Raw genomic sequence first — 26727 nt, 5'->3', positions numbered from 1 at the left:
GTATCCATTTTCCCAGTTGCATAGCACCAGTTCTTCTCACATTTTTAACCATTTAAACAGTGAATATATCATATTTTTCTTCCTATGTCAAAGTCTTCTCATATATTCCTCTCATATATTCCTCTGATTATTCATTCATCAGGCCTGTTAACTGCTGTAGCTTCTTAGCTTTCTTAACCTTCTTAGCTAATTCACCATTAGGGTATTATTTAGAGTAATTTCAGGCTATAGTGCTACTACTTGTTAGATCTAATATTCAATTTGATTTACATGATACTTATTTGCTAACACATCTGAGGGAAATGTTGATATTTCTGACAGTTTTGTCCTGTTTACATTGCCTTTTCTTGTTTGTGTAAAGGCACAGTGTTAGCTAGGTTAATTGTTAGTCTTATTCATTAGCAAGCTTCCGTGCAAGCTCACAAGTTTAACCATTTAAACTGTGTGATTGTTTTTGCTTTCTCATGTCAGCACAGCTCATACATTCCATTAGAATCAGTTATTCAATTACATGCATGACAATGTTCATTTCTCTAAATGTTGATTTTTCAGGCCCGTTAACTGCCGTAGCTTCTTACTTTAATGCTTAATGACCAGTTATTTAGTGTTTTTTACAATAGACAATAGTGCTACTTCTTGTTAGATCACATATTCCTGACAATAAATAAAGCACAAAATCCAAATAGCCTCTGCTGTGAGTAGTGTAACTAATAAACACTGTGTATGGTGATGGTGAATTAAATCATAGATACTGAAAACGTAAATATTCCCATCTTCATTTTTACATCTCTTAGCCTCAAACCCCCCCCCCCCCCCCCGCGCAAAAAAAAAAATATAAAATTAAAAAAAAATAACCCAAAAAACTAAGTCCACAGGATAGCCTCAACTCTCAAAAACTCCCATGTTGATAATCTTGCATCTTAAACATCTTAAATACTCTTAAATACTCCTATACTCTATGAAAGCATCCAGTGTTCATAAACAGCCTAATTTTTAAGCTTATTTATCTGGCTTTTCAAAGCCAGTTCACAGTGGGCATAAAAACATTAAATTCTAGTTACCATCTGCTCATTCACAGACACATGCTAAAACACACACACACATACACACACAAATAGAAGATGACTGCTCTTATTTTTAGTTAAGTGCTAAGGTACTTTCAGAGTGTGAGTGTTAAATGCTTGGCAGCTATGAGAAAAAATTGCCATTATGTGGGGTAGTGCTGATGTTGATTAAGCAGAAACAGCATGGCAGTTTTTGAGCTCATATTGTAGTGAATGCTCAACACTGAGGACTATACACACACTTAATCTGAATTTCAATTTGATTTAACCCAGTGATTCCTTTTTTAATGTTTTGTGTGTATGCGTGTGTGTGTGCATCTCTGCACATCTTTTCTATCTCTCTTCCTTCAGTATTTTATTTATGTGCTTTGTTTGTTCTGCTCCCTACTTCAGTTTTGAATTGAAGCAGGGAGCACACACACACGCAGAAACAAAAGATTTTGCACCATACACTTTACACCATAACCCCATACAGGAACTTGGCTGCATAAGAAAATATAGCATGTAGTATACACACACACATGCTTGTGATGAAACTACAAAAAGCTAGAGTGTTCTTTGCATCTCTGCATGGGGGAGAACACATTCGAGAACATGCTCGCCTAATCAGATTTCAGCTCTCTGCCACCTTCAGAGAGAGCTTCAATAATTCTATTCAGGCTCCTGTCCGGCTGTGTTTCATTCTCTCTAATTGATTTAAGCTGTATCTTATTAAGATCCCTGTAAAGTTCCAAACTAGCAGCAAAGCACAGATCTCGCCCCACCCCCAGTTTAACACCCTTTCTGTAGATCTTACACAAATTAGATCCTGCTGCCTCTACAAAAAAAAGTGCCTCTACAGAGTTGCTGAGGTTTTGCTGTACAAAACATAATAAGTACTCAAATGAACAGTGGCGCTCTTTTAATACAAAGTGATCTTATCATCCAAGTAAAACTGATACCAAGTAGTGGTAAAACTGCAAGAAAATCATATTCCTAAGAATTAAATGCAGTTCACTTTTTGAAACAGTGGATGAGCAGTGAGCCTTGTAGAAGTTCAAATCAGAGAGTGTTAATCTATCCAGTGTGCAGTTTATTTGCCAAATATTTGATTTAACAAATTCCTTGTCATGTTCTCCCAAATGTCTGTGTCCCGGAATCATGTGGATTGGCGATGCTGAACTGCCACTAGGTGTGAATGAGTGCCGGAATGGATTCTTGTGATGACATCCCATCCGGAGTGTGTATTCTTGCTTCATGCCTAGTGTTCTCAGGATACTGTTTTGGGAATGTGGTATGCCTATAGTGTTGCAATTTTCTTTCCGTACCAGTGGATCTCATTTGTTCTGTGCTGCTGCTGCCACAACTTCATTCTAGGAGTAGCATCGTTCATCGTCCATGACACCAGCCATCCCCTTTAGAAAGAAAGACATTCACTGAAATCCTATTCAAGTCTGCCAATGTTTCTTAATGAATCCTGTAGCCGTAAGCCGGCACACGGTGCATCAGCAATAATGCATTCATAATTTAACCCTCCCTGAAATGTCTTTCCTTTTTGTAGATTTTGGACTGCAGTCCGTAGGCTGTACATATTTCAGAGTTTATTGAGTGCAGCGCGACCCAGGGACAGCGCTAATGGGAGAACATTAGCCTTATTGGAGGCGTATTGTGAGAGCGAAAAGCGCTGCCTAAAGCCCTCCCACTGCTCCATACAAAATGCTGCAGGACTGCCAAGTCTGAGCTCTTTTTGCCTTTTCTTTATTGAAGAAATAAGAAACACTACCTTGAGCATATAATCTGCAATATTCATTAGTCTACCCGCAATCTAGCATGTGAAATAAAGATCATTTTTAATCTGTGGAGTTGAACTTGCTATTTTTTTATCAGTGTTTGGTCAAGAGAACTCAGTGATGGCCCACGGTGTTGAGGTTTAATCTCTCAGCTGTGAAGGAATGAGGCTGAGAACGGAAAAGCATTCTCCGTCAGGTCATTGTGCCCTGTGTGCTCAGGTGTGTCGCAAGAGTGATAAGCCAGTCTTTCTCTGACACTGGGTGAGCAAACACACGCCCACCCACACACACATTCCCACAGACGTGCACGCACACAAACACACACACACACACACACCCACCCCGCGACAGAATTGAAGCGCTTGCGAGAAACATTTTAAAAAGGTCAGCACCCGGCTCCTAAATTGAAAGGAGATTGCAATCAGTCACGCGGCGGGTGTGTGAACAGTCCTCACACACACTCTTTCACTCTCCACAGTTAAGGGGTCTTTCATCTCAGTAGTGTTCTAATACACACATCCATTAAGCCTCACCGTATCCAATCCATCCCCTGCTAATGATGCCATTCTTGTGTGCCTTTTGTGTGAATTCTTTTGGCATGTTAATAGTAAGAAGTTAAAAAGAGTTTAACTTTTTGTTAAAAAAAAGGACAATTGAGTAGATTCATTTTAGGTGATGATGATGATGATGATGATATAATTTTTCTTAGAAATTGTGGGTATCATCTGCCTCAAAGTCATATTCTTTATTAAGTGCTCAGTATGTCAAGGACATTTGTATATTGAAAATACTTGTGGTGAGGTTCAGGTAAATTGTTAAACTAACGTGTAATAAGATAAGGGAACAGAATATACAAAACAAAACAATAAAAATAATCATTACACTATAATTGAGATACAAGAAGGTAAGAGGTGTGGAATATCAAAAAGTTGCAAAGAATTAGCAATGTAGTAAAGTGATGAGGCAACTATGTGACAGATGTTGCATAAATATAAACTGTAAAGTTAGTAAACTTAGTGACAAGGACCTAATTAGACATTCAAATATATTTTATCTGTGTTAAATTAAAGCTTAATTGAACTCCTAGCTTTGCAGTTATTTAAATAAGACTCTGCTGTGTGCTAGCAAGCCTATAATATGAACATGTCATCAGGTAGATTTATGGTTTAACACACAAAAGGCATCACTTAGCAGGCAGAATGGTAGAACAAACATTGGCTGTGTTTTGGAAATTTGTGACCAAAATACAGGCTGTGTCCCATTAGTGGGTCCTTCCTGCCCACAGAAACTTTGACGCCGCAGTTCTGTGCAGATGACAAAGGGCTGATGAGTGCTGCATTTTGCTCTTCACGCCTTGACACACTCTCCAAACATCAGCACCCGAGAAGAGTGTTTGCATTCGGTCCCTGGCAAAATGGAAAAACAAAGGTGCCTTCATCTAATACTTCCCCAGAGAGCTAGCCTTCAGAGCATCTGTTTAGCTCTTTCCAAGGCACCTCCTGCACACACACTAACACACACATTTTTGAGGGGAGCAGGTTTTAGTGTGTGAGCTGGCAGGAGGGAGATTTTACCTGTAGAGACGGTCTGTTGCTCAAACAGTGTTCTGTAGACACAGGTGGGCCCGGAGTGTACACAGCGCCGTCTGCACCTGTCTCCCTGTCTGTCTCGGCCTCCGTTCTGCTAGTCGGCATTATTATTAAACCGTACACTTTAATCTCACACTCTAATTTAATCTCTTGGCAAAGCATCTGTCTGAGCAGGCCTGAGGCTCCTTCAATTCATAATTGAACTGCACATGAATCGTCAGGTTTACGGTGCTAAAAGAAAGGCAACTGTTTGCTCGAATTCAGTTCAACCATGAACCCCACTCAATTTAAGGCTACTTCTGTCAAGGTTCACTCAGATTTGAATCAATTTGATTGCAAGCTTTGGCTCTATTCTGAACTCTGTAGGAGAACAGTATCGGCGAGTTGTGTTTTTTTCCTGCTCTCTCAGGATTCTCAGTCTGTAATGCGGCCTCTCGGCTAACATTAAAATCACTGTCATAATGATAGGCTTTGTGAAGAACACTCCAGAAGAGTGTTTGTGTATTTGTGCATGCTAAAGTGTTCTGGTATGGCCAGTATGTGAACCCTGTTTGGTCACGCTCTTTGTGTGGCTTTTTCTGAGAGATGCCGAGAGCTGATGGAAGAGGCTGAAGCACAAAGCCTGTATAACCCTCCAAAATTTTCATTCATCTCCCGAAAAGAACATACCACTCTGTGGTGCAGCGCCTCATCGCCATGACAACCTTGGAACATTCAGCTTTAAGAGAGAATGTGGAGTTTCTATTAAACATGGGTACCAATTTTCACATAACTCAAATGAAATTGCAGAGTTTTGCAGAGGCTCTTATAGCCAGTTCCTCATCAGTCTTCTGAATTACATTTACACTGTATTCTTGACTCATTTAAAAGCAGTAGTTTATAATTTTAGAGCAATTTTAGAGTTATTTTAAAGACTCCCGTAACCCGTAACTGAACCAGTGTCCTCTTTTGAACGTACATGAGTTGCCTTTTTGGAAAAAGGGGCAGAACTGAGCAGAGATGCCAACATTTACAAGTTAGCCACAGTTGCATTATTGATTTTTGCTGAAATGCAAATAAAATTCACCTAACAGAAAAGCCTGTTCGCTGAAGGCGAAAGGATGCGGGACACGAAAGACACAGTTTCTGGTTGTGGTAACTTTCTCTTCTCAAGGATTATATTTCTGTGAACCTAAGAATTCACGAGGCTTGGTCTTGTGAACCCGTAGAAAACAAATGAGACACTGTGGTCTGTTTGGTTGGTATGAAAAAATGAAGGAGCTGCTTATTTTTGCCTCGCTGTTTTCCTATTGTTGCTTAGAGCACATCTGAAGAAAAAATAGCATTCACTGGGGTTTTTGTGGTAAAATTCAGTTTTTTTCTCTGCCTGCTAGGACTTTCTTGTTAGCAGTGTTGGCAGCTCTGTATCTGGTGGCTGAGCTAAATTCTGGGCTGGAAAAATGTAAACAGAAGCCTGAAGTGAAAAAACTAATGCCAGTACATGGCAGTAATGCGAATCACAGTATTTCAAAGGTATCTTTGAATATAAGAAGGTGTGTTGTTTCCTTAAAAACTAAAAAAAAAATCCAACATAAAATATAAAAACAGTCAATTAGTAAATGGTGACAATAGACTAGAGCATCAGAAGAAACCTTAGTGTATGTGTTTGGTCTCATTGTAATCGATTAAAGAGAAAGGTGAGTTTTAAAGAGGTGCAAATTTGGTGAGGTGATTATGAGGTTCTGTACAATACAATCAGTTTAGTGTCACAATGTAGAGTGTAGGTGTGAATTACTGTGTACTGAGCAACCTGGTGACTGTCTTTATATCTCATCCTCCAAGAACCAATAGCTTTTGCCTTCTGCCAAAGAGGAGAAGAGAGAGCAGTATGTGTGCAGAATGCCATGTTGCTTTACTGACACAACATTTTTAGAAAATATCCTGTAGTTTGGGGAGTTGTGGTGATGCTGTGTGATGATCTTACCCTCCTCTGCAGTGCTCTGTGTTTAGAGCATCAAGTGTGTGAGAATGTGGCGCAGCTTGTAACAGATAGACTCTATAGGACAGACTCTATAGGGTATCTGTAGAAGTTTGGATCCACAGTCTGAGGATAGAAGCAACTTTTTTAATTAGGGTATGCTGTGTCCACTTGAGATCATTGCTGATGGTGACTCTCAGCTCTGTGAAGCTGCTGAACCTCACCACAGCACCCCCTCTGATGTGTGAATGGATGTATAGTCTGCTTCCTGGTACATGAAATCAGTGACCAGCTCTTGACTCTTGTTGAGAGCCAAATAGAGAGGCAAATGATTGTCCTGACACCACTCTGACCTTCTGCCTTTAAGTCTCATTATAGCTGGAGATTAGGCCTATTATGACTGTGTCATCGGCATACTTGATGGTGGAATTAGAGCCTTTTTGATCACATAGCCACAGAGGAGCAAGGAGTAGCGTGACAGACTCAACACACTGAGTGGTGGCCAGTTAGGAACAGAGCAGAAACAGACTCCCTCATTCTAATGATGACTTAAACCTTTCTGCACTGATAAAGTAGCTTCCAATGATTTCCTTCTTTTTTCTGTCACATTTCAGCAAGCAGCATAGAGAAGGTCATCGCCCTGTACGGCGACACCATCAAGGTGCCTTGCAACAACGGCAACAACAAGCCATCCGATCTGATGTTCACCAAGTGGAAACATGTGAGTCTCTGCTGCTCTTCTTGTCTGAATTTGTCAGTTCTGGATCACTGATGTCCCGCTGTCAGGTGTCAGGAAAACCAGCCACATTGGTGAAGTGTGAAGAGATGAATAAGTGGTTTACACAGACCTGCTATCTTCACTGTCACACCCACAAAAGAGACACAGAAATGCTGCTTTTTTGGTTTTCTTTGCTTTTTTGCTGTTAGTCTGTTCTACTGACAGAGTATGATAATTCAGTTCAGGACAGGGGCAGTGTAGGAGCTCAGTGTATGACAGATTGGTAATAGTTGTTCTTTTATGTTATTGTCTTTAGTCCAGTGAGAATGGCACTTCAGGAGATATCTTAGTGAAGCAGGAACAGAAGGACGAAGCAAAGATCACAGCCACCGACAGCTATAAGGACCGTGCAAGCATCGGGCCTGACTCCAGCCTGCTAATCAGCCATGCAGTCCTTGATGACCAGAGAGTCTTCACCTGCATGGTGGTCTCCATGTCTAACCTCAAAGAATACCCTGTTGACGTTGAAGTGCACAGTGAGTACGGCTTTCTGAACATACATGCATACATAATAATTATAATTCTAGTAATAATAAATCTTCCACTGGCAGAAACAAAATCAATATAGAGTTTTTCAGAACTTGCACTGTAGGATGTACACAGTACACAACTGGCTTGTAGCAAACACATTAGTCCGAAGTCAGCTGTGGACAGGCAAAGTGTTTCTAAAGTTCTAAGAGGTAAAAAAAAAAAAACAAATTTCAGAGTCAGTGTCACTGATGTGCTGAGAATGATTCACCAACTTAATAACATCTTAGCATTGCTGGTCCCATTGCACTGATGGATGGGTTAAAGGGAAGCTGACAAATTGTGCATAGCAGCAGATACACTACAGTTCAGTAGTTATATAGCTGCAAAGTGACTTAAATGGGACCTAGGTTTCCCTGATAAAATGGCCATTGTAGATAGAGTAGGTGAAAGGCAAGCTACTGTGTAATATTTGTAAAAGAATACATCTGTATTGTGTGTATTGACGCTGATTGTCAGTAAATTTCCCCCTTTATAATTCTCAGAGAGACCATCAGCACCTGAATTCAGGAACAAAGCGAGTCGACTGGACGATGGCAAACTGAGACCGGTGAGTACTTTAAAATGGTGCCCTTTAGGATCCGCGGTAGCTGCCACTGTATGAAAATACAGGATATTCAACAAAACAATTGCAACCCTACATTAAATCTGGCAATGAATTGGTTTTTTTTTACATCCCCTTTTCTATCAACCAGCCTAAACATAAAACAATCCCACGTGGCATCTTCCTGACAGGGTAAATCTGTTAAACAGATCAGCACACACACACACACACACACACACACACACACAAAACAGAGGGCCCCTTAATAGAACCATTACTGCTGTAGTGATGTTCCCCTACGGAAAACCAAAAAGCCAAAGCAGCAGCACAGAACGGCAGCTTTGGGATGCGCTGAGCCACACAACGGGAAGAAAAGTGACATTACTTTATGAGGACAGTAAAAGGGGATTAGTACTCTATACAGGCTCAGCTACACTTTATCTGGGCTGGGTTCACTTGGGAGGCTGTTAAAGTGTATGTGCTCACATCTAGGGCGAGCTGGAAGTTCAGAGGGATGTGGGCATTCTTATGAGAGCAGACAGTAGAGGGCAAGGAGGACTTTTTTTTTTTTTTGATAGCCACCTACTGAGGTCTGTCATGTTTAAAGCACAGCCACTTTGTGTACAAAGGTAGAAGAAGAGCAAGAGCTCAACCTTGGGGCAGTTTATGTTAAAAACATTTTGTCTGTCTGATGCTGAGGCTTAACACAGGACCAAAGAGGAGAATAGACAGCAGGAAGAGTATAGAGCGAGAAGGACATTGTCTGAGTTGGACCATGCCATACTCTGATCTTAGAGTGTGTGTGTTCAGCATGAGCGATCATGGCCTTGTTCTGTTGTATGCTTGTGACTGCATTATCATTGTTCCCCAAGGTATACAAGCAGTCCTTAAAATCCAGATATGTACCTTAATAAAATTAAGATTCAGTTAAGAACTTCAAGGTAAAGGCATAAAATAGGTACCCTTTAGGCTACTGCAGCAAGCATCTAGTCTATTTTTTTTCTTTCTGAGTGTGTGTGTGTTGTGCAGGGAGAGATGATAACTAAGAAGCTCTCTCGTGTTGGTTTTATTAAATGCGGCTCCTGCTACTCCTGTAATGGAGTTTTTACACATCCATTTTTTTACAGTGTATGAGGAGGAACTTCTTGTTCTTTACTGTAATCATTTTAAAGCTCTACAGCCTGGGTTTGGTAGCGCAGGTTTACATCCGCAATGAAAAAACTGAAACTGAAAGAGGAAGAGAGAGGGAAAGCACACAAACCCATCCTGATATCACCAGCTCTTCTAGTCACCTCAGTCACATGTTCAGAAATTTTCACTTGGGGGAAAGTACCCATCCTCCCCAACCGAAGCGTCTTGACGAGCAGTCAAAATCACCTAAAGCCACCCCATTTACATGGCGGAGCTACAGAAAGTCCTGGAGTTTCCCTGGCAGGGGAAGCAGCTGAAATCATTTATATGTCAGGTTACAGTTTAATTTAGGAAACTTCACCGGTCATGAATGCCTAACTGAAACTCCTAATATAGTATCTGTGTCATACAGACTGGCTGGTACAAAGAGCGGAAACTAATAACACTTCCTGGATCAAAGATTAGTGAATGTAGAACAGGGGAAAGGTTTTGGCTTGGTGATCTGGTTACGCCTTAAAGATAAGTACCCTGTGTGTGTTTGTTTATGAATGTGTGTGTGTGTGTGTGTTTTTCAGCTGGGAGAGTGTGTAGCTGCCAGTGCAAACCCCCCAGCAGAAATCATCTGGGTGAAGAATAACAAGACACTACAGGCAGACAACAAGCGTGAGTGTGATATATTGAGTCATTCTCTGTAGAAAGAAGCTGGTGTATAAGGAAACACATAATTTTGTGTTATAACAGTTTGTAACAGTGTCTGTAACTGTGTTTGTTTGAGCTAAATGAATGACTGGTATGTGTGTCAACTCTGTGTGTGTATGTGTGAACAGTCATCATTATCAGTGCCTCTGTAACAAAGGACCCAGTCACCGGTTTGTCAACCACAACCTCTCAGTTGCAGTACACAGCAGGGAAGCAGGATGCAACCTCAAAGTTTGCTTGTGTTGTGAAACATGTGACCGGGCCTGACCAGATGTCTGCACCTGAAACCTTCAGCATCCACTGTAAGTACAACCCCGCGTACATTGGAGTGCTCTGTGACGTCACGTCTGAATGATAAAATCATTTTTCAAATCATTTTTCTTTTAACAGAGAATGCGTGTTGAGTACAATGATATATAAAATTAAAAAAGTGTTGTTTGATGAAGTTTTCTGTAAAATGCCATTTATTTAACATTTTAACACAGAGATTAGTTCCTGTTATATACAGTCTTTCCCTCAACATGATCTCCTTTTGTCTCTCTTTTTTGAAGTTAACGAGACAGAAAAATGCAGCCTTTCATGTTATGTAGAAACCAGAAAGGGTAGCCTCCCCTTTCCTGAAGACCAGAGTCTCGTGTTCCATAACATCGAACAGTTAAATAGCGCAGTATGTCATTTGTTAATACTTTAAAAAATGTAATTGTCGGCAAATCACTGCGGTATAAGACGAATACTATCTCTGATATACAAACTCAAAAAAAAAAACTTTTTAAAGTTTGTTACCCTACTTCCCGTGTCCTTGCTTTAGTGTTTAAGGTTACAGTGTTTCTGTGGACCATGTTTAGTATTCTGAGAAAAAAACTGCATGAATACTAAACATGGTCAACAGAAACACTGTAACCTTAAACACTCTCCACGGAAATGGAGAGAAGATTATCAGTATTGCTGAATTACCACTAATGAGAATCTCAACGGGTTCTACTCTATAACTTGGGCTAAATTTAAAGCTGCTTTTGACAGGAAGACAGAAAGATGAGGCCACAGGGACACAGCAAGACGAGCACCAGAGAAAGATCTCAGTTGCTGAATGTGTCGAGCTGATGCTGCAACTTTTTCTCTTACACTTTTTTCCTCTCGCCTTCATGTTCTGTCTGTCTCTATCTTTATCCTACTTTCAGACCCCACTGAGAAGGTGACCCTGCAGGTTCTGTCTCAGGGCTCCATTAAGGAGGGTGATAACGTGACGCTGAAATGCCAGGCAGACGGAAACCCTCCTCCTACCAGCTTCAACTTCTACATTAAGGTGAGAATGCATTTCCCACAGAGACCTGCTCCTCTGGGTCCTACTGTCTACCTTGCATATCAGAGCATGGAGAGTTCAGGCTCCAGTGTGTGGAGCCTGAATAACTTAATAATACCATACACATTGTAGCACATTCAAATGCAGTGTTATGCTTTATTACTTTGTTTTACCTGGAACTGTAAAAAAGTGTATACGGAAGATTTAGACATTGGACATGCGTGATCTGTATTTGCTGATTTTCTTGAGTGAGTAGTAGGTCTAGATACAGTGTTTTACTAAGAGTAAGTAGGCTTGTGGTCAATTTCTTTTTTGTTATCTGTTTGTATTTAAAGCTTCCTCTTACTACACTGTATATTATTTTTTAAGCTCATCTTATTTTATTTTATCTTACACATTTTTTGCTGTAATTGCTCTGTTTTTATAAATTCTATATAAATAAAAGTTCTCCTGTGTGCAGGGTAAAAAGGTCCCGGTAACCAACTCAGACGTCTACACTCTGTCCGGTGTGAACCGAGCTGACTCTGGAGAATACAAGTGCTCTCTGATCGACAACGACAACATGCAGGCTTCAACAAACATCACTGTCACCTGTAAGCACCCAGATTTCTTCTGTTCTTCTAGTCCTGCCTTTCTACACCTCCCCATCTCTTTTCAGCTTGCTCACAGTAACTCAGTGATATCTGCAAATTGGCCTTTGAGGGAAAGCCTCAAGCAGTCAAGAGTTCTCTGAACTTCTCTTTTTTCCTCTTTAACAGATATAAATTAACATGCAAAAGATGTACTAATCAAATCTATCTCGAGCATGGTGGGAGATCTAGGACACACTGGGCAGGTGGACTAATTAGAGTTTGTGACTTGGGTTGCACTTAGAGTCTACATTTTTACATGCAATGCACTCTTAATTACTCTCCAAGAGGCAGGTGTGCGTGTGTGTTTGCTTTCAAATGTGTTGTGTGATGTTTCTAAAGCAAGCTGCTTGTATGTCATGCTGTCTCCACTAAGCAGTGCATGTCTAAATGGAGCATGTAAGGAGCGAAAACAATGGAAGCTTTCTCCTTATAGGAGTGTGTGTGTGTGTGTGTGTGCGCGTTAAAATCCTCCCAAGTGGTGCAACAGAAACGTGTTAAAAAGTCCAAGAGAACTAAATTGCCCATGCTCTCAGGGTGGGAGGGATTGCATACTCTCTCTCCTCTATTAATCAAAGCAATACTAGCCAATCATGAGTGTCTGTGAGCTTGTGTATGTGGAAGACGGCAGATAGCGCTTTCCTCCAACTGTGTTAGGCTGCCCAGTGACGCTGCATAAGCAGCAGTTCAAAAGGATGTATTTTGTCTGGCTTCACCTGTCCTGGAGGAAGCATGTGTTAGCCTTTACCGTTTACTAGCTGTCACATGACAGGGGAGTGGGTGGGAGCGAATTGGCTAAGTGAAAATTAAGGAGAAAGAGAAATGTACAGATAAAGAGAAAAAATATGCAAGCAGGGAATATGTGAAAGTTTTGACCTTTGACCTTGTGCTGGTCAGCTTTTTTTTTTTTTTGAAAACTAAAAGAGCCAAAGGCGTTACTTTTTGTTACTGAGGTCAAGGTTAGGTTAGATGCAGGTGCACGAAAAGCATTTAGCATATTTACCTACAGTAACACAGGTCCATGGAAAAAACCCAAAAATGATAGAATTACAAATGTGTGTGTATGTGTGTGTGTGTGCTTGGAGAAGGTGAGATTTACTGAACTGATAAGCACAAGAGTCACACCTGCAGTGAGAAGATACAGTGTGAGGCATCTGTTCTCTGTCTCTCTCTGTTTCACCCTCAGTGTACTTTATTGCTATAGCAAGTAATGGTGCACTCACATTGCCAAAGCCTGGCTTATAATGTATGTATATGTGAATATTAAAATAATTAAACAGACAATTGAACAAAGTGTGTAAAGATGAAAAAAAAGTTAAAGGTGCAGTTTGTAATGTTTAAACTCTAGACCTATAATAATCATATAATTTCAGTGATACATTAAAAACTATGTATTGCAAATCTACAAATCAGTGAATCTTGTTTCATTTTAGGCGCTGAAATTAGGTCCATCTCCTGCTTATAACAGCTTCAACTACAATCACCATTCACCAATAAAATCTCTCCCTCTTTCAGATCTGGACCTGAATGTCATTCCCTCAGGAAGCATCCTGAAAAAGGTTGGGGAGTCCTTGGAGGTGAAGATAGAGAAGAGTTCCTCGAGTGAAGCCACAGTGACCTGGACTAAGGTTAGAGCACCATGCTCCAGTTCACCAGTTCACACATTGTCTCTCTGCCACTGTCACTCAGGTGAAATCCTGGGGGTTTATAAGCTAATAATGCTTAATGAGACACATTAGACAGAGCTGATAATATCTTGGCCTGTATTTTGTATCTTCAGCTGATTAGAATTAGCATGTGTGTATATGCTGTAGTCATATGATCGCGTACTGAAATGGCCAGGTCTGTGTGTGTAAGTGGCTAAAACATATCACACATTGCAGCCTTGCCTAAATACTGCTAAAGAGCTAACTAGATTTCCCTCCTGCAGGACGGTGGCAAGCTGGACAAACTCCCCGACTTCAGCTCTCTAGCATATAATCACACAGGTTTCTATGTGTGTGAGGCATCTGTAGCTGGAATCAAACGCAGAGCCACCTTCAAACTGGTTGTGGAAGGTAAGAGGCGATCACACTTCCCTTAAACACAGTCACATCAGAGGCGTCATCTCACACCTAAGAACGCAGATTACTTAAAAGACACATTTTAAATACATGCAGATCTAAAAAAAGCCTATGAATAAAAGCTATGGTTTTGTGCTCAAATAGACACCCATTTAAAGATTATGCAATGGTGATAATTGCATAATTATCTCTTTGTCCCTCTCTTTGTCCCTCTCTCTGTATCTCTCTCTCTGTCTCTGTCCTAAAGGCATCCCTGTGATTAAGATTCTGAGAAAAGAAAAGAGCACAGATGGCAAAGCAAAGGTGCTGATCTGTCATGGTGAGGGATCGCCTGAACCTGAAGTGTCCTGGAGTGTCAATGGAACCCATGTGAGTGTCACACTCACTCTCTCTTTCTCTCACATACACACACACACACACACACACACACACACACACGCACACGCACACACACACACACATTAGTCAGTGTAACTAATGCAAGCATACACAGAAACATTAGCAATTCTCTGGGCGAGCTAGGGATCTAAGTAAGGAATAAAACATTTATTTATATCCATTTATAGTTACGTTTAATGTTGTGGAACATTTGTAAAACAAATTAGTTCCTGTTATCCCTTACGTTAGTGCAGCTGTAAACACTTGTTTCCTCACCAGCCTCTTGAAGTTAACAATACAAAAAAATGCAGCTTGTCATGTTACCGAGAAATCTCTACATGCAAAGCCTAAAGACTTTCCCATGTCAGAAAACCTAAAGCTACATCTTTACTTCTGAGTGTTACAAAGGGCTAACATTGCAGACTCAAACATTGCAAAAACTTTCCTTCCATTGTTGATTTCCTTCCAGAAATTCTGTCTCTTCACATAAAACGTCATTCAAACCAAGCAGATTAATATTAAGCCATGATTAGTCTCGCAGACAGTCGGAGTCTGACAAATACTGTCAGTCATGCTGAAAACAAATCAATGGCTTCTGATCAATCAGAATATATATATATATATATATATATATATATATATATATATATATAAATGAATATAAGTGAATAAGTGAATATGAGTCATTTACAAAGATAGAACATCCTGTGTATGCCTAATAGTGACTTACGATTATCGGAGAGCTTCTCTCAGAGTGAAGGTATTTTCCTGTCAGTCATAATCATACATAAATTTCATGATGAAATCATAATCAATAGTGATTATAACCTGAGCCTCATATTACAACTACTAATTCTAATTTGCATCTGTTCATGTTGCAATTCCAATTGACAGAATAAGTACTTTCATCTTTCATGCTATATTTAGGAAACACTAGTTACGCTGCCAAAGTACAAAGGGCAACCTTAATTTTGACTGCAATGTCTCAGGGTTTCAAACTGTCAAACCTGTAATGTGAGCTGCACTAACAAAGGGCCTCATTCTTCATTAATCTTTTAGTAAAGGTGTGTGTAAATGTTTGCATAAGCCCACGCCAACTAAAAATTTTCCACTGGGTTTTCCAAAAGCTTTTGAAATGCTGTTTTTCTTTGTATTCACGTGTGTATGTTGAATGCCAGTCACCCATAAATTACTAGGTGTGTGCAGGGCACAGCTGATTTCCATTCGGTGACGTCTGCAAATATCCATAAAAAGCAAAGCTCACTGAGCTAAAATGACAAGTAAACGGCAAAAAAGAGTTCTCTTAGGTAGATGTCAAAGTCATTTAGACTCACATCTATGCCAGTAAAAATATATATTATTCATTTAAAAATATATATATAACAGCACTTGAAAAGGTTCAAATCTAGAGACAAATTAGAGAAGAGGTGAATTAAGTCAGGTTAAAAGAAAAGGGTGTGACATGAAAATGGAGGAGAAAAAAGATGTGCAGTGTACCAGTTGATCGTACACACCAAGCACATCACACAGGGAAAGTGCTGTTTTAAAATAGTTTTAAGTGCTGACAGTCAAATCGGTTCAAAGCATTTCTGTAAGTCGCTCTGGATAAGTGCCTCTGCTAAATGTCAATAAATAAGCAATTTAAAACTTGACAGTATATTCCATATATGAAAGTTCAGTAATCCATGCAAATGATATGATTTGAAGCTGAGCAATCAAGGTTTACATTAGATTAAGTTTACACACACTCAGGAGCGTGAGTAGGATATGAAGGTTTTTCCGAAATTACAGGAATTTCATGAGTACCAAATTCCTTGTGTAAATGCTGCTGCGAACTGTTTATGAATAAATCCGTTAATATCCGGCTTGATAAATGAAGCCCAGTGTGTGAATAATATGACGTGTACATAAAGTCTGTTACAAGTTTACGGATTTATAAACCTGACCATGGATTTCATGGATTACATAGATCACAGTTTTGCAATAGAGACATAATGTAAAATAATTAAAAAAAAGTTTTGTATGATGCCAAAGTTCAGTGTTATTTTAAGCATTGAGAGAATTCAAAGAATGAAAAAAAAAAACAAGACAGAAATAGAAAAACACAAATAGAACTTGATGATTAGACTGGTTTGGGAACTATTGAGGCGTGGCCTAATATTCTACTGAGCAAACAGTCAAGTAGTGAAGAAACCAAGTAGCCATTCGTTTGTATGTACCATATGCACTTTGTAGTTACAGAAGATGGTAATTCATTAGGCAACAGCAGGGTGCACAGGTTCACTCAGTGCAGGGAAACTCAGTGAATCTTAGTTTCATTACAAGCTAAAGGCTCTCTTTGTTCCCTTCCACAGGTAAAAGTACATGTTCAGCACTGCAGTAAACATTAACTCAGTAATATAGAATGTTTGTTTAGGGAGGAAAGGAGAAATGTAGCACTGGGTAATGTGTAGTTGATATTAGTGTATAAAGGTGGCTTCGAGTCAACAGCTTAATTAAAATTACTATTTTAAAAACAGCTTATTTAAGTAACTCAAAATAGTTAATGAGAGTAAAATGAGAGCTAAATTCTAAATACTAAATAAATAAGCAATTCAAAGTCAAATGCCAAAAAAGGCTTTAATTTGATAAGTCGGTTAGCAGTATAGAGGTAAACTGTAAACACTGCGTGCGTACAGTACTCTATGTGGCCAAAAGTTTGTGGACACCTGACCATCACATTCATATGTGCTTGTTGAAAATCCCATTCCAGATTTAGTCCCCTGTTGCTGTTATAATAACCTCCACTCTCCTGGGAAGGCTTTCCTCTAGATTCAGCCACAAGATGCTTGTTACAGCATTCAAAGTCATTCTAGACAATTCTGTGCTTCTAACTTTGTGGCAGCAGTTTGGGGAAGGCCCACATGGCTGTGATGTTCAGGTGTCCGCATACGTTTGGGCGCATAGTGTGTGTGTATTAACAATATGATGTCATCAGGAGTTACATGGATGTAAATTTGTTTACAGTAAAGTTCAGTAAACAGTAAAAAAGGACATTCGGTCAGACGTGTTTTCCAGACAATATAGAGATGTTTATAATATTCTACACCACAGGACCCAGCACCTACTCTGTTGAATGTCCTCACAATGTCAAAGGATGTCCTTCTAATGTTTTCAGCGTAATGTTATCCAGCAGAGTATTATCTGCAGTTATTGGAATGATCCTTGGACAGTTTCTGAGACTGAAAGCAGGAATGCTTAGTTTTGATTTAAAAAAACGTGTCAAGGGGCAATTCAATAGGACCGCTCACTTTATGAAAATAAAAATGGTGAAATGTAGAATGGTGAACTGTTGTCATTCCCTCGGGATTTAACTCAATATGAGGATTTAACTTTCTCTCCTCACTGTCTTTACATCTTCCTCCTCTCTTGACCAGGTTTCTTGGTTGTGTAACAGCGAGTTCCTGCTGCTGCTTAACCTTTGATTTTGAAATTATGATTTCACAACTGTATAATGAGCTGAGAAATACCAAGTGGCTGTTGATGTTGGGTTGGAGAGGAGGCATTCAGACTTTAGTGTGTGTATGTCTGAAGGAACCTGAGCTGCTTGATGTGCTGGAGAGCTGTGTGTGTGTGCATGCATGAGTGTGTGTATGAGAGAGAATGCTGAGCAGTGCTCAACATCAGCTAATCTGTCATTCTGTCACTCATTATCACATTCAACACCAAGTCAAAGCCAAGCCGTTGCTGCTTAACATTCTCTCCCTCTCTTTCCCACTCACACACACGGACACAGATGTTTAGAGGAAAGCACAGTAACTCAAAGAGGCCATTTAAATCAAACTGGCATGCGCTGAGGCTACATCCACATTAATCCGGATAGATCTGAAAACTGCATTTTCTTTTAAACGGCTCTTCATCTACACTGGTGTTTTCAGACGTTTAACAAAAATTGCTTGTCCACACTGAAACATCTGAAAACGCTTACATCCCTATACTGCACATGTGTAAAAAAGGAAGAAGCTTTGTCCTGCATCATTTCTGTCAGGTGTTTATTTACCTTCCGTCTCTCTGAATTGATGCAGCAATGTCAAGGAAAAGCAAGGAATTTTTTAAATGGACAGAAAAAAGAGGTTGAGTTTTTGCTGCGAGTAACCCAAGATTATAAAGTTATTTGTTTTGAGTTGAATGGGTCACATGACTGCAATACACATGACTAAATATACGTCATTGTTTTTTTATATCCCTGTTTTCTCGGTCCACACCACAACATGAAATTAAGATGCGTTTTCAAATTTATCCGGATTAATGTGGACGTAGCCTGAAAGTATCGCTTTGCACTTTCTGCCCTGCTGTAATATTACATCTTTCTAAGCTTAGTCTCACACTGAGCCTGTTGAGTGCATGTACAAAACAGAACACACACCTGATGGTATTCCACACAGGGTTTGTGTCATAAGTGTTCATTTTCTGCAGTCATATGCCAGTGGGAGCGATGTGTGTATTTCAGCACTGCACAGAATTCTAATACAGATATATTATTCAAGGCTGTGAGGATAGCATTCATACTCTACAGTCCTGAGTAGGAGGGAGCTTATATGATACTGAGGTATGGATTTTACTGCCAAAAAAGCAGAGCAGGGAATATGCTTGGTTTCTATAAAGCAGCAGTGATGGCATGAGAGCAGCGAGAGGCTGTGATCTGTTAGGGTGTTTTTTTAATGTCTGTAATGGCTCTGACGCTGGAGGGGGTTGGTAATTGGAGAGCACGGTGCTGCGTGCAGTTTAATTGCAGGCTGATTATCGCCTCTTAGAAGTTCAGTCACACTGGGTTGGTGCCTCTCTGTCCTTGTGTGTGTGTGTGTGTTTGATTTTCATTCACTGACTGTGCAGCTAGACAGCCTAGAGGATAACAACAATGTTATATGGCCCTCTAGTGGTCATCGTTTAAAAGAATACACTAGTATTTTATTTATTTATTTTTTTAATTTATGAGAAATGCTATTGTAGTCTATGAGAAAAGCGCAAAAAAAAATTCACTAACTCAAAACTTACTTTTAAAAAAGGACTGCTGGTTTGCATCAATAAATGTTAAAAATATGTGGATTTACAGTATATGAGACAAATTCAGTACTACTACTGCACAAAGTTTTTATGATTAGATAGACACAAGAAAATCTGTATAGTTAAACTGTGTCCTTTTGAAACTTTCTTTTGAAACTGGAGCAATACAGTAAAAAGAAGGGAGGTTTTTATTTATTTATATTTTTTTTGTATTCAGGGGAGGTGCAGCTAGCCAGTGAGACTCTGACACACATGAGAGAGTGGTGGCTGACTCATTTTATTTTCTTACATAGACTATCCATGATTTGAACAATTCTCTTATATCTTGAACACCCAGTAGGTCAGACTTGTTAATCCTGCGTAATATTGACATTTTTCCTGCTTTTGTTGCATTATGCTAAGAAACTAGAAGTTAACTCTGCGTATGTGTGTGTTCCCTCACAGAACCAGAGCGAATACAGCAATGGAGTATTCACTTACAAACTAACCGTGGTGCCCAGTGCGAACCTGACTGTCACCTGCAGAGTCTCTAACAGTCTAGGTACAGTCAGCAGGGACATCGAAGTGCTATCATGTGAGTATTGAAGGCTCTTGATGTCTAAGACTGGGTGCATACTAACATACTAGCTCCTTTATTGTTCTGTCTAATCACTTTCTGTCAGTGCATCACACATGCACACATACACACACACACACACACACACACACACACAGTTCACAGCAGTTCAATTATAAGCAGATATAGAGACAACATTGTATCTGATGATTAGAGTTTTAGTTCAGGAGTGTCATGATCTAATTGTTCCTGGGCCACATCAGCAATTTTGTGGGCCTGTGAAGGGCATTAATCTGAGGCTGTTCATTTTCCAATAAATTATCTATTCATTTTAATACCAATAACCTAGGATATGAAAGTAGAATAGGGCGATTCTAGGAAAAAGAAGGGCTAAAAGAAGCTATTTAACTGTATTCACCTGTATGCACTGTTCAGCTGTATTAGGTGAAGTTGATAACTTTTCTTAAATTGGAAAAGTTTAGTGAGCCTGTGTCCACTGTAGTCTCAGATTCCTGTTCTTGGCTGACAGAAGTGGAACACTACATGGTCTTCTGCTGTTGTTGCCAGTCCACCTCAACATTGTGCATTCTGAGATGCTTTTCTGCTCAGCACGGGTGTAAAGAGTGGTTATTCAAGGTTACCATAGCCTTCCCGTCAGCTCGAACCTCTCCTCAACAAGGTGTTTCCGCCCAAAGAACTCGTGCTTAGTGAATGTTTTTGTTTTTTCACACAATTCTATGTAAACTCTAGAGACTGTTGTGTAGGAAAATCCCAGGAGATCAGCAGTATCTGAACGACTCAGACCAGCCTGTCTGGCATCGACAACCATGCCATGATCAGAGAGACTAAGATGACTTTTTTTTCCAAATTGGGATGTTTGATTTGAACATTAACTGAAGCTCTTGACCTGAATCTGCATGATTTCATTTATGCATTGAGGGCAGTCACTATGCTATGGGTCTGGTGTGAATTCTAGACTGTGGGAAAACTGTTGAGTGGTAGTGGTTGAGTGTACTGTTGAGTGGTAGTGTACTACAGGCAGTTTCAGCATTATTTTTTGCATGTTTGCGCTGGCTAAATGAAACGAGGCAATGAGCTGTATTTGGCCTGCGGGTTTGACACATGCACTAGCCAAACTCATGTGGGTACATGAAAGAGATCAGGTTTTCATAAATGTATGATCACACTATAGAGTGTGGATGATGGGAAGTATAGAGAAAAGGTAAAAGTGTGTGTGTGTGTGTTTGTGTGTGTATTTGTGCTGACAACTTCTGTCTTTCTCTAACATGTAGTTATCATATACAGCATGAGTTTTTTTCTCATTCTTCTGTTTTCTCTCTGTTTCCCCTCACACAATCTTTCTCAGCTCTGGTTTTCTGGATCTGTTTGCCGGGGCCAGGGTGCTTGACTCTTCCTTCTGATCTGGTTTTCTGATCTTTTGCCTCTCAAGCCATCACAGCATGCTAGTAGCCTCCTCATTACTAAAAGCTGAAATTAAGAAATTACATATTAAGATGTGACATTTAATTATGAATTATAATTTTTTAATGGTTTTGCTTGTTTTCTAAAACCACAGTTTGGTGGTGGGCTCAATCAGAACCTCTTTGGTTTACTGTTGCCTTTAAAGTTAATTTGATTTCATATCTGATTTCAGTATTTCAAGAGAACAAAGAATCCAGAAAAGGTAAGAGATTGATTTGTTCTGTTGGTCTTTCAGTAGAATAGATTTTCTTAGATGAAGTGTCCTGAAAAGCCCCCTCTCTTTGTCTATGAGTGTGCTGGAGCCCAGTTGATCTGGATGGGGTGTCAAGCATCCCGGCATCCAAACAATTTTTTTTTTCTTTTCATTGTTATCCTTTCATCTGTTAACTCTTCATTAAAAATGTTATTCAGTCATCTTGTTGCAACAGTATAAATCTTCTGTCATTGACTGGTTTCTCGTGCTGCTGTTCGTCTCCACAGATGATGAGGATGACAAGGCCAAGGTGATTGTAGGCGTGGTAGTGGGTCTCATCGTGGCAGCCGCACTAGTGGGCATTATCTACTGGCTGTACATGAGGAGCAGGTATTCAATTCAGTTCATTTCAATTTTATACATATTAGTGCTTTTAACAATAGACACTGTCACAAAGCAGTTTTATGGAAATCAGGATGTAGATTTAGATCCCTGAGATGACATGAGAAAGAAAACTTGACAGGAACCAGACTCAGAAGGGATGTCCTTCTGGGTGACACTGATAATGCAATTATAGATCATTACAGTATACATGTGTAAAGGCAAACAGTGTGTTGAAAGGATGTTCAGTATGAGCTCAATATGCTTCAGTGGCTGTCTTCTTCCTAGTTAACTTTGCTAGTGTGCTAATAAAGATCTAGGATCATCTATCTAGGATTATTTTTGTTGTCTTCTATTAGGGTGGAAAGATAAACTGATTTAGCAGCACTAAGAAACTTTCTATAGTTTAGAAGGTTCTCCTACCATGTAATTTGGAAGACTGCCAGTTTAGTTTGATGCCATTTATGCTCTCACTTTCAGAGTGAAATCATTAAACCAGGGTGCTAGCTTTTCCCTACTTAGTATTTTTTAGTGAAGCACTGACTTGTAGCATTTAGTATGTGGGGTCATAGGGTGAACAAATCAAACTCGATAAATCCGGGAGATTTTCAATAAAGCTGGGAGATTCATGCGTGCGTTTGATGCAGCAGTGAGGCGAAGTGCATACATGATGCTTAAGACACATTTTAACTGAAAGGTAGTAATCAGAAATCATCTCTGACTCGGGTAGTGTGACTGTTTTCTATATTTACACCCAATGTCAGGATTAAATCAAGTGTGTGTCTTGAAATCAGTGGATTCTATTATATTCTGACTGACGCCCGTACTGAGTCATATATAGACACAAACACTGCTCACAGAGGGTCTTGTGGAATATTAGAATAAAGATTGATATGCATGTTATCTGAGAAATAACTGCAAGCAGCCACATGTATCACAGTAGTTTACACACTAACCCTGTCATATACGGTACCCTAAACCCTGCACTCCTCCTATAAGATGTCAGTGTCTACACTCAGCTTCCACAGTAGTCCACAAGTCCTCAAGAGTGCATGGGTCAAAAAGCATTTGGGACATCGCAGCAGCTCGATTAGCCACTCAAAGCATTGTGTAATGACCAGTAAAAACTAATTTCTTTGTCATTTTCCATTTGAAGATGAATGAAGTTCAGATTCATTTCTTGCCCAAAAACGGAAATTGCAAAAGACCACATTGACAAATACGAATCATATGCAAGGGGTAAATCAGCCTTTTAGCCTAAGCAGTAGCTCCATATAGATGAAATTAAGCAGTCATATTCAGTTTAATCAAATGCTGTTTATTCCACAACAGCTGCAGCTCTATTGCTGTTCCATGACAATTTAAATTAATGAAAAATCTAACTTTCAGGCAATGTTGGAATATCTTATTGCATGATGCCCCCTCTGCTGTGATTAGTCTAATATTACTACTGAGTGATCAGTTTATTAGGTATACTGATGCAGTATGTAAACAGGCACCTCAGTGTTGTATGTATCACTGTAGAAGGTAAAGCCAATAGGATTAAAATCAGCCAAAGAAGAATAACAGAGTGATGTATTTCTCAGACAAGGCAGCTGGAAGACTAATGAGAAGGAGACGGGCACCTCGGAGGAGAGCAAGAAGCTGGAGGAGAACAATCATAGACAAGAGCCTTAGAGAGACACACAGGACCGAGACACAGAGACGGTCAGCTTCTCATCTGTATCTAATGCTCTGAATGCTTTTTGTGGTTTTGTGGATATGGCTCCTAAAATCTAATGAAAATATAATGGAAATAATTGAAAGGATTATATAAAGCACTGCATGATCATAAAAGCCTGACTAGAGGGGCATCATATAATAATCAAGACACGTGTAGAAGTCGCCGAGCTTTTAATGATTGCCAACATGATGGAGACGTGCAATCACGACTATTTAAAATTTTATTGAGCATTAATGATTTTTAGTAAAAGACAGATGGAGGCTGTGTATTGAAATTCTTTCTTTTTCTCTTTCTCTCTGAGGCAGAAGAGAGGCCTTGTCACACTGAATGTGCTGTACAACACAACAACATATCCATCATCTGATCTGAGACTCCTGACAGGCTGTCAGGCTGCATACGTGCACATCGCAGAATCGCCTGGAATATTTCTAGAGCGCCGCCTAACCCAGACAAACAGTTCCTCCAAGCAAAACCCCAGCACCATGCAAGAATTAAAAACACGTGTTGTAAAAATTTAGTCTGCACTGAAAACTGTGTCTTTTTAGTTCTGTTTTATTTAATTTCCTTGTGTTCTTTGTGAATGCTCTTTTTTTTTTCATGCGCATTGCTGGTGTGATGGGTTCAGCTATCCCTCTTTTCCCCCCTCTTTTTAGTAGAAAATTACTGTACACTTTTCAGGCCTTTGTAAATATGTCACTGGTGAGCACATTCTCTTTGGTCAATGCTGAGATTGCTATATAATTCAGGTTTAAGTAATGCAGGATTAAGGAATCCTGCTGGATTATTGAGAGATGAAGACTTCACTGCTGTTACACTCTCGTTCTCTGTTTCAATTTATTGTGCTGTTTTCCTCCTTGATCAGTACCAGTTTAGGTTGTTGTTACCTGATATCTTGATTCCCATTGATACCGAAGCGAAGTTGATTTCCTCTGAATGGTTTAGGACACATTGTATATTGGTAGTAATAGGAATATTAGTAGTAGAGTTCTGACTCTGTGGGTTTCAGTTATAAATTTGATAAGTATTGTTAAAAACAGGGCGCGTCCTAATGGACCCTTCATTGGCCTTACAGTATGTTATTGAAAATCCTATAGAAGGCCATCCCAAGCCCAGACTACTGGCTAAAATACACTAAACAGGGTGATTATGAGAGATAGACACTAAGTCCAAAGTCGTAACTCATATTTTGGTGTCTATCCAGCTAAAGCAGCAGAGTAGCATAAAATCCAGCCAGAATTTGTATGACACTCATACCATATTTTGCAGCCTTGCACACAGCCTTAATGTCTATTTTATTTGACTATTTATTTCCGGAAATAAAGAAATGAAGTTTAGTTTCTTTGTGCCAGAGAGAAGGGTCTTCTGCATTGATTACTTTCAGCTTATGTAGGTTGTCTACAGTGCCTTGCAAAAGTATCCCCCCTTGGTGGGTTTCCTATTTCCTGTTTTGCTCCAGCTCCTTCAGGTTAGATGGCTTGTGTTGGGTTACAGCAATCTTCAAGTCATGCCACAGATTGTCAATTGGATTGAGGTCTAGGCTTTGACTAGACCATTCCAAGACATTTAAATGTTTCCCTTTAAACCACTCCAGTGTAGCTTTAGCAGTATGTTTAGGGTGCCCCTCTGTCCCAGTCTCAAATCTCTGGCTGACTGAAACAGGTTTTCCTCAAGAATTACCCCATCCATCTTTCCTTCAATCCTGACCAGTTTTTCAGTCTCTGCTGATGAAAAGCTTCCGCACAGCATGATGCTACCACCGCCATGCTTCACTGTGGGAATCCTGTTTGTTGGATTTGCATTACCTTGCATAGTAGTGTTGGAGGTGTATTTATACTGACATCGAGTGACAGATCATGTGGCCCTTTGAACAGACACAGGTGCACCTTAAACAACTAATTATGTAACTTCTGAAGTTAATTGGTTGGACCAGATCTTATTTAGGGTTTTCATAGCAAAGCGAGTGAATACATATGCTTTTCAAAACTTTTTTTCATTCCACTTCAACAATTTGGACTATTTTGTTAGGTCCGTTACATTAAATCCAAATAAAAATCCATTTTAATTCCAACTTGTAAAGCAACAAAACAGGAAAAACACCAAGGGGGTTGAATACTTTCGCAAGGCACTATATAAGGTATAGTGCGCTTTTATTCATGTCAGCACTTGAGTGCTCTGTATGCTGTTTTTATTTTATTCTTTAGTTATTTTATTCTTTTGGTTTTATTTTAGTCTATAATATGACTGATTTAGAGTCCCACACTGTAGTTTTTAGCCTGTGATAGTCTGAGGCTTTGTTCCGTTAACTGTGGTCTGAAGAGGTTGTAAATATGTCCAGTCTTTGTGTCTTAGATCATGTTTGGCTATTTATGTTGTGTATGAGGTTAGCTGCACTTATGCCTGGGCATTAGTTAGCTACAAATCCCCGCCTCCTCATCCACTTACACTTATTTATGTTCAGAATATACCACTGCAGAATGTGAGATGTTTAGATACATGTTAAGATTTAGTTTAGTTTTGTCTCACTGGATGTATTTAGGAAATTTTCTCATGCATATGTTTATTTCAAATCATCAGGGCAGCAGTGAAACCAAAGAGGGTAAATGAGAAGAAGGCCATAAAAGTGTTTGTAAATACCAACTTTTGGTTTTGTACTTTTGTTGAAAATAAAGTGTACATTTTGAAGGTAGTGTTTTGGGGTTTTTTTTCCATCAACCACTTTCCTATAGATTTAATTATCAATAACTGTGAAACTGATATCCGTTATCCGGAAAGTCCAATCCGGGATTTACTACACGCACCCACACACAAGCACCAGAAAATGTCATCCCAAGTGTTATTTGCAAACGGGGATATATATCTCTGGTCCTCAGATGTCTCCAAATAAAATGTTAAAATTAATACTTTCAGTTAACGCTCAATA

The 26727-nt window shown here is 39.6% G+C and overlaps 1 protein-coding gene across 4 annotated transcripts in view; it reads left to right on the top strand.

The window, feature by feature from the left end:
- Positions 1-26489, top strand: part of alcama (activated leukocyte cell adhesion molecule a) — a 64112-nt gene extending 37623 nt beyond the window's left edge. The window contains exons 2-16 of one of the 4 annotated variants that reach the window (XM_026941756.3): positions 6994-7100; positions 7414-7633; positions 8171-8235; positions 9936-10023; positions 10188-10361; positions 11238-11362; positions 11820-11952; positions 13504-13616; positions 13919-14045; positions 14299-14420; positions 19917-20046; positions 21683-21712; positions 21991-22093; positions 23671-23791; positions 24109-26489. In XM_026941756.3, the coding sequence (XP_026797557.3) occupies positions 6994-7100; positions 7414-7633; positions 8171-8235; positions 9936-10023; positions 10188-10361; positions 11238-11362; positions 11820-11952; positions 13504-13616; positions 13919-14045; positions 14299-14420; positions 19917-20046; positions 21683-21712; positions 21991-22093; positions 23671-23761 (1628 nt within the window). In that variant the 3' untranslated portion in view covers positions 23762-23791; positions 24109-26489. Of the gene's footprint in view, positions 1-6993; positions 7101-7413; positions 7634-8170; positions 8236-9935; positions 10024-10187; positions 10362-11237; positions 11363-11819; positions 11953-13503; positions 13617-13918; positions 14046-14298; positions 14421-19916; positions 20047-21394; positions 21659-21682; positions 21713-21990; positions 22094-23670; positions 23792-24108 lie in introns of those variants that run through there. The other 3 variants (XM_026941755.3, XM_026941757.3, XM_053241372.1) reach the window with 3 other exon arrangements.
- Positions 26490-26727: the final 238 nt, after the last annotated feature.

Source organism: Pangasianodon hypophthalmus, chromosome 17 (genome assembly GCF_027358585.1).
Source record: "Pangasianodon hypophthalmus isolate fPanHyp1 chromosome 17, fPanHyp1.pri, whole genome shotgun sequence".
NCBI classification, from domain to species: Eukaryota; Metazoa; Chordata; class Actinopteri; order Siluriformes; family Pangasiidae; genus Pangasianodon; species Pangasianodon hypophthalmus.
The sequence above is the reverse complement of the archived record's forward strand: the minus strand, read 5'-3'. Positions and strand labels throughout refer to the sequence as shown.